Raw genomic sequence first — 8,798 nt, forward strand, 5'->3', positions numbered from 1 at the left:
TAAAATATAAAAATACAATTTAATTCAAAACATTAACCAAAACTATAGTACATCAATGATACTAAAATATCACTGGTTCTTATATTATATTATATAACGATAACTGTTTGGTTGAAATGACTGTTTCTGTGTGTAAAAGAAAAAAAAAAACATCTTAAGCCATTTCAGAGCAAATACCACACATAAATATGGAGATGATAATACCACATCCTACAAGGGATGATCACTTTCCCAAAAATCCAGCTAAATCCACTGCTTTGGTACTTCTGGACATATGCTATGGAAGCATTACTTCTGTTCTAACTTTGATTAATGGCTTTTTTGGTATTATTATTTTCTTGCTTTAGATTAACGCATGTGCTAAATGAATAAATGTACACTATATATTTATCAAATATAACTTCTTTTTTTGCTAACCCAGCCCTACTGAACATAAAACTTTATAGAGAATGACTGAGCAGTTCTTGTGAATAATCAATCAACACCACAAGTATTGTTATATGGAAAGAACTTCCTGTACCAAGCTTAAAGAGGACTGCTGGGACCTTTCCTGAAAACAGCGCTGTGATAGTAAACACACAATCACACAGAAATTCATAAATAAACAAATATACAATTACAAATCATCAACACTAATAAATAACTTGATATAGACCCTCCACTGACAATAAAAAGGAATCATAGGCCTGCTGAGTACTGTACATCTGAAATCTAGTGGTGAAGAGTTCAGCTTAAAGACTGGCATCCAACTCGCCAAAGAGGGGGAGATGGAGGGGTATCCATTTACCCGGCAAAACAAAGGGTCTCTTTCAGAAACATCCTCTCAGTGGTCCACCTCCTGCATCAGCCTGCATTTTAATAGAGTCTCACCATTTCTCTGCATTGCTCTCAAAATAGTTTTAGCTGACCAACAAACTTTTTTGGCTGCAATATACTGGCGAAATCGAGCACAGTCACCAAGCTCAGGTTCCGATTAGCGTCATAGGGCAACAGACGTCATCAAACCAAAAAATCTATGTTACAAGGCGGTTACAATTCTGACTGACTACTAAAAACTGGTTGCTTATGAAAAATATAACATCACAGACATGCATTTACTGTTGATCTACAGACAACATACCCAGTCAGTTACTGACCAAATCTAAATTGAAGATTTTTACAGTTCTGTAAAAGAAGATTCTTTGCTAAATCTAACCAGTCCTTTATTTTAAATGTCTCCTGAATTATATAGTAGCTGGGCCAAAACAACAGCCAAAAAAACCATCTAATTATTCAAATTGGAAAACAAAACTAAACGCATGCCTCTGGCGATATTTCGAATATACTTTTCCAAGTGAAATGTCCAGCGAGTGGCAATAAAAGCACGTCTTGTCCGAAAACTGAAAAGTGAATCTGGCAATGTTTAACTTTGGTTGTATGTATCACGGCAGTTTGGAAATGAAATGTCTAGTGAGTGGCGCTAAACAGTTATTGCGCAAATAATGTACGACTTACACTTTTGAACAACGAAAGTGTTAACAAAATAAATGTAAGCAACCATGCCACTTTAGCTTGCTTTTACAAGTTTTTGAGCTTTTTTTATCAGGACTCGCACCCGAGCACACTGCAAGTGCAATGCTGTACCGGGTGAGGTAACAAGCAAGTTTACTACATAAAGCCATGCATATGGAGCTGGTTGTATGGTGCAAACGCCAAAATGCTTTAGTTTACAAATCACGCACTATGGCGAAAGTGTTCTGAGGTCATAAAGCAACTGAGAGAAAATTAGTTTTTATTAATCAATAATCTACCCCGTAATCATAATTTGCGTGAAAAGGACTAAAAGGTGTTAGCGTTTTATGCCACTAGTGTTCATTTCAGCTGGCAACTGCAGTGAATTGTATGTAAATTGTATGCATTTTGGGGATTTTTGCAAAAAATGTACAGTAGGCAGAGGCACAAGGAGCCCAAGTTGAAATGGTGCTATGATGACGTGTACTATAAAAGTAGGGGCAGAAACTTAATTACACTTCTGTTAAGGGTTGCATGTCTTGAGTTGCATGAACTTCTCTTTGCTCAGAACTGCCTTTTGCCTAAAGTTCCTATTTGGATGGTACTGTTAAGTCTTTCATTGAGCTGGTTTGAGCTAAAGACCAAGAGCACATGAGGATTGATTACAGCACAATGAGCTTTTGTGCTACATCACCAAAGGGAGTAACAGGTATTGTCTAGTCATCAATTATTCAGCAAAACAAACGATAACAAAGATTTGAGAGGAAACACCCTCAGCTGCTGAAAGTGCTGATTATAGACACATCTGAAACTTGCTATGGAACAGGAGGGGAAATATTAAGACAGCAAAATATCTTCATAGTGGGGTTCAGTGTAGAAACTGAAAAACTAAATGTGTAACTTACAAAATTATATCATTTAATTTGATCACTTTTACTTTATTGCTTGATTTAAAAGCATCTAAATGACTGGCAAATCTTGAAAGAATTACTCTTTTGAACTCAAATCCATCTAAACGGACCATATGGCACCAAGAACAAGCCTCTGTATTCAGCATTTCAGCAGGAAAGCATCATAATGTCATTCCTCTGTACTCTTCCTGACAACCCTGTTACCATCTTAAACAAACTGACAACATGCTGCACTTGCTGTTTTAAGAGCGTTTATAAGCAAACACAGATAGCATTCAATACTGTGTTTAAAACAAATACATTTTAACTACATAAACGTCACACATACTACAATTTTGTTGAGGGTAAACAAGCCAAAAGCAGGTATAAACGAGACCCAAACCTTATAAACTCTGCCTTAAAACAAACAAATGTGCCTCTAAGAAGTAACTTAATGACAACCGACATAATTTCGCTAACAAAATGTAAGTTTCAACATTTAGAAACTACGGTTTGAAGATAGAGCAAATAAGAACCAGACTTTCTTTCCATTTCATAAAGTCACGATACAAAACAGTCATTCTTGAGAAGTGGGACAAAACAGGGTGCAAACTTGAAAAAATAAAACCTTGTACTCACACAAATGAAACTACATTTATGTATCTTATATGTACTAAGCTACTGAGCTATGCTTTGATACAACCTCCCAACTTTTCTCTTTTTTAACAAAATGTGCTTTTTTACCTTGGACTGTGCAATGTAATTTCAGCTTTATCTTTAACAGCATTCAAGATGTTTTTAACATTTCAAGCTGGACCTGTTTTGTCCCATGTCTCAAGAATGACTGAAAAACTATTTTTTAATCAGACCAGAAATCCTCCATAATATTTCAGAAGTTGAAAACATGCTAAACACTCATACCGAGCCTAAACACTAACAATGATAAGATAAAACTCGGGAAATACTTACAGGTTTAGGCATTTTGAATCCTGTTGTAGCTCTCTTCTGTCAAAGAATATTGTGTAGCCTATTTCCACGGAGCCTCCCTCTGAAGCAGAAAGAGAAAACAGCGCTAGTGAGAATGACTCAAGAACAGTCTGTCTGTCGTTTAAAGATCGCTGAGAATAAAACCTGACGCACTCCATGTGAATCACGATTAAAAACTGGAACTCAGGGTTGTGACAGCCTCACCCAAAAGAGGTAACACCGCCTTTCAATTTAGAGTCCCCACCCCATTCTACAAATATTTGCTCCAGTCTCTGTTTCCCAAAGACCGATCCTTGATAGGGAATGAAGTCAAATATTCGGTTAGGCTTATTAAATATAGCGGTAACTGAATCATGCGAGATATTCCCATAAAATATCAAACTAGCTAATAAAACTCATTGTGGCTATGTAGCCTATATGTAGCCTCCAACGCCGAAGAACATACAGTTTTGGACATTTATGGTAGTTTAAATATGTTTGCATTCAAGTTTATGAGAGCAAATTGGTGTCAGACTAAGGTAGGGTACAACTTTAACACCCCCACTAACAATTAAAAAGAAAGAAAGGAAGATTTGTTTTGTCGCATTTGCTGCCCTCCTCTGTCTAGCCTATCTATGATGATGTTTTATTTACATTTGACATTACCCAGATACCACATGTACGTCTGCAAGATGTCTGTTAAAGATCTCTTGATCTGGAAAGCATTTGCTTTGGACAAACATCTGAAAGACGTCTGCAAGATGTCTGTTAAAGATCTCTTGATCTGGAAAGCATCTGCTTTGGACAAACATCTGAAAGACATCTGTAAGATGTCAGTTTTACATACATTCTATCTTAAAGACATCTAATAGATGTCTATTTGACATCTAAAAGGAAACGTCCTATAGACGTATTGCAGATGAGCAAACGCTCTAAAAAATACGTCTTGCAGATGTAAATGCAGACATCAAATAGACGTCTCCGAGATGTATGCGTGCTATCAGGGTAAATAGACCAGATAAAACAAATACAAAATAAATAAATTGCATTACATTTTAAATGTTAGGCTTACACAATGACTTTTCATTATACAAATACTGATCAAAATACAGAAAAGAATGCGGTAAAAATATTTAGGATATTTCATCTTCACGTTAACAAACTGTCAGTAGGTCCTAACTAATTATTACAATCTTATGAGTCTCTATAGGCTATTCTACAATATAACACCAACAGTTCTGGTGTATTTGAGTCGGACATGACTAAATTCATAGCAAATAATTCATTAAGTGACTCAGATTACGTTAGTATTCATGTGAAGTGTTTTGATGCACTAAAAATATCCGGTTCATGAGAGTCATTCATTCGGGACTCATTTCACGGCTCGCGCTGTATTGATTCACTAAAAAACCGACTGTATGTTTTTGATTCTTAAAAAAAAAAAGAACCGACTCATATGAATCCCTCACTTGGGAGACGGATTAGGCCTACGCTACATTTGTCAGGCTGTAGGTGTGTTCTGGATTCACTAAATCAACTGGTTCATAAGAGTCATTCGTTCGGGATTCGAACTACAATGCCGTGTTTCGCTGAAGATTGGTGTTGTGAAACGGTGTCAAGAGTATTTAACTAGGTTGGTTCACTCGCTCCGGCAAAAGAAGGCAACCGGAACCGAACGAAATGAGCCGATTTCGATATTTTTGTTAAATGGAACTGAAAACCGTTCTCAGTTCCCATGCGTAGCTAGTCACTCACTATCTAAACATACATTTGCATAGAGCTTTTTTTTTTTTGTCCACCTGGTAACGTTAGTCATACCTATAAAAATGGGAAGATTGTACTTTTTGTAAAAAGCCCCCATCTGTATGGTAAGATACAGGCTATCCCACCGCGATAATCATAGCAACACCTGTTGGTAGAGATTTCTCTTTGAGATGGGCGGCGTCGGTACAAAGAGAAACGCGTGAATGATAGACGCACTAACTGTGTTGTGCTCTTTGACCCTGTCGATAATCGATCGGAGCAAATCTTACCAGAGCCGGTGAGTCAATCCAGTCCAGGTTCGGCCAAAAATTCCCCTCCCTCCGAGGAAATGAGCACAGAGTCCGGCGGTGGGAATATGGCTGGCTCACCTTTGTGCGCTCATCTGAATGACAGCGGCTCCAGTTCGTGTTCCAGACACGCTGCGGCGCGACGCCCACAATAATTCATCAGAATTACGCCCTGCGCAAGTGGCTTCAAAGCCTTTCATGCAAGATGAATGACATTAGTTTACTTGAAAAATGAATGCAAAGACAGAAAAATGTACAGCATTTAAGTAAAATAGGTGCCGGTTCAACGGACGTGCACAATTCAGAAATATTATAAAGCGTTTAATAAAACAGCGTAGCAGTGTTCAAGAACGATAGTGTACTAGTAGTCGGTTATAGGTCTCACATTTGTGTCAGACTGCCAATAAATGATTTCCCTGCATAGCCTACTCTTTTACGTCACTTTTGATTGGTTGTAATAATTCTTCACTGCATTGAAGGAAGTTATTTCCATGCAAACTTTAATCCCAACCCTGTTAAAAAATAAAATAATAATAATAATAATAAAAATAGGCCAAAAATGAATGAAGAAATAAATAAAAGGATGGATTTATCTGCCAGTAAAGTGAAAGTGCGACAGAGCAATACTGTTGGAGATATTATTGACATCACATCCTCTACAATAGTAATTTTTCAGGAAATGAAATATATTGTGAAGATATATATAAGGTATTTAATAACAAAGCATTGACTGATCAATTGATATTGATATGCCTATGCTTTAAAGCAACTCCTCATTTGAAGCACATTTGGCATTAATCCATTTAACCAGTGAACCAACACATCACTCAGCATATATAGGCCTACACGTTTTCACTTCTGCCAGGAACTTTCTTATAGTGCTATTTGAGAGCAAGTTCAAAAATCTGAATGTGAAAATCTGAATATAAACGTTTTAGGAATTTGAGAAAAATAAATAATAATATGTTATTAGCCTACATTAGATGAAATGATTCTGCTCTATTTCTAACTCACAAAAAAATAAAATAAAATAAAAACTACTGTGTGTGTGTGTGTATGCATGATGAGGCATTCTTTTACAGCCATTACTGTACCTGTGCTAAACACACACACACACACACACACACACTCATGTCTGGTTTGCTATCCTTGTGGGGACTCTCCATAGGCGTAATGCTTTTTCTGCTGTACAGACCATATTTTCTATTGCCCTACACCTAAACCTACCCCTCACAGAAAACTTTGTGCATTTTTAGATTTTCAAAAACTTAATTCTGTGTGATTTATTAGCTTGTTTACCTGTGGGGACCTCAATTTAGGTCCCCACCGTGACACGAGTCCCCATGAGTCTGTGTGTATTCAGGTTTAAGTCCCCACCAGAATAGAAAAACAGGTACACACACACACACACACACACACACATTTACAGCTGGGTAAAAGAAAAAAAAAACATTAGGCTACATGATTCTGCTCCTCAAGTGCTCTCTGCTGAGAATATGACCCTCATGCCACCTCCACACCTTTTGGGGATTGTCTTATATTATTTGATCAATTAGTTTATTGTTATTATATTATAAAAAATAATAATGATCTTGCTTGTCTGACAAGAGAGAAATGTGAGTGTGGCCTTATTTACTTACATATGCCCTTTTTTTTGGAGACTAAATTAAAGTTAGCAAAATCTGACAAAAAAGGTAAAACGTTGTCTATATCCTCATTTAAATAACTAAATAAATGTGTGTGTGCTTCAGCCTCAAGAATGATAAACAGGTAATTTGATCAGTGATTCACTAAAGAGACCCATTATTAGTACTGTACAGACTACAGGAAAATCTCAATATGAAATGGATGAGGCATTCTTTTACTGTCATTACCTTACCTGTGCTCGCTAATTTCATGCGTAACATGAGAAAAACATTAATTCAGATGACTATTGCAAACTGTTGAATTATTAAAGGTTATCACTAAATCTAAGAGAGAGAGAGAGAGAGAGAGAATAGTTCTATTGAATCTTATATTGTTCAGTCAGATGGAGCTTTTGCCCATACAAGGTCTCTGAGTACATCCATCTTTTGTCGTGTTTATTTTGTAATGAAACCTCATATGTTTGAACGATCTACAATAGTAATTAGGTCATTCAATTATTTTCAGAAATAAGTAAGTACACTGTGATGTGACTCAGAGGTCTTTCCTTAACGATGTATTTACATCAACACACCTGTTTCTATTTGTGTTGCCAGAGCTGCCCCGAGTCACCGACGGAAGTGAAACTCCGATGCACCTAGTGGGCGTGGTCAAATGTGGGAGTTGACCAATCGAGAAGCAGGACTAAAATAGAGCCGTATAAAGGCGAGGTGAATGAAAACAGAAGCGGAACCGTCAAACAGATCTTATCCATGAGTTCCAAAGACGTCACTTCCGCTTTGCTCGCCGCCATATTTGTGTCCGACATGGCAAACACAGCTCATCTAAATGAGACTGAAAAGAAACGATATTTGGAAAAAACATCTGTTATTGGTTGCGATCCTTATTTATTGCCTCAAACGGTGTTGTGTCCGTTAAAATCTGCGACGCGTCTGCCCCAACTTACTTTTCCGGACATTTATATATATCTTATACATAATCCATCACCATACACCGGAGAAAGCCTGAAGGCCTTCAAGAGTACAGATGCCTATCAATACGCCGCTGCAGGATGGGTGAACGACACCAAGATATGGTATCTGGAGACAAAAAATCTATATGTGATCACAGGACATGTTAAAGCTTTTCAAAGTTATGTAACTGCCCTAATGTATGTATTATTATTATAATTTTTTTATCCTGTTATTTTTATTATATATTAATTAATTTTGCATTTTTTGTTGTTGCTGTTGTTCTGTTTTGCATGCTTTGGGATGTGCAACGTTTCCCTGTTTGTATTGTGCTTTTGTGTGATGGAACTGAATAAAGGGAAACATACAAAATAAAAAATAAAAAATAAAAAATAATGTGGCCAAGTTTGAAGGTCAGTATTTTCAGACTCCGCAGCGCCTCCTACAGTGTTGTTCTTGAAGTGCAGTTCAAAACACAATGTGCATATTTTTCGAAATTTTATTCAAATAATATATGAATACTACATTTATAATAAGAAGAAATGTATTCAGATTTTTATGAAGAATGCATGAACTCCGTCATATTTTTCCAGATTTGACTTGTTTCCTGGTATGACCTGAAATGAAAACAGGTTAACTCTTCACCTCAACTATTAATTAAACTGATATAACTTAAAGAGGTCATATGATGCTATTTTAAAGATCATTATTTTGTGTATTTGGTGTAACAGAATATGTTGACGCTTTAATGTTAAAAAACCACATTATTTTTCAAATACTGTACATTATTGTAGGTCCTATATGCC

At 36.6% G+C, this 8,798-nt stretch overlaps 2 protein-coding genes across 3 annotated transcripts in view; both read right to left on the bottom strand.

Moving 5' to 3' along the window:
- LOC107685759 (ezrin-like) overlaps positions 1 to 5,543 on the bottom strand; it is a 28,621-nt gene extending 23,078 nt beyond the window's left edge. The window contains exons 1-2 of the mRNA XM_016482464.1: positions 5,381 to 5,543; positions 3,351 to 3,429 (exon numbers count right to left, since the gene is read on the bottom strand). Of these exons, the coding sequence (XP_016337950.1) occupies positions 3,351 to 3,362 (12 nt within the window). The 5' untranslated portion in view covers positions 3,363 to 3,429; positions 5,381 to 5,543. The remainder of the gene's footprint in view (positions 1 to 3,350; positions 3,430 to 5,380) is intronic.
- Positions 5,544 to 8,550: 3,007 nt separating this feature from the next.
- rsph3 (radial spoke head 3) overlaps positions 8,551 to 8,798 on the bottom strand; it is a 6,224-nt gene continuing 5,976 nt past the window's right edge. For both annotated transcript variants that reach the window (XM_016482465.1, XM_016482466.1), the window contains exon 9: positions 8,551 to 8,609. The gene's annotated coding sequence lies outside the window, so the exon portion shown is untranslated. The remainder of the gene's footprint in view (positions 8,610 to 8,798) is intronic.

This window comes from Sinocyclocheilus anshuiensis, unplaced genomic scaffold, assembly GCF_001515605.1.
Source record: "Sinocyclocheilus anshuiensis isolate Anshui unplaced genomic scaffold, SAMN03320099.WGS_v1.1 scaffold617, whole genome shotgun sequence".
Lineage (NCBI taxonomy): Eukaryota > Metazoa > Chordata > Actinopteri > Cypriniformes > Cyprinidae > Sinocyclocheilus > Sinocyclocheilus anshuiensis.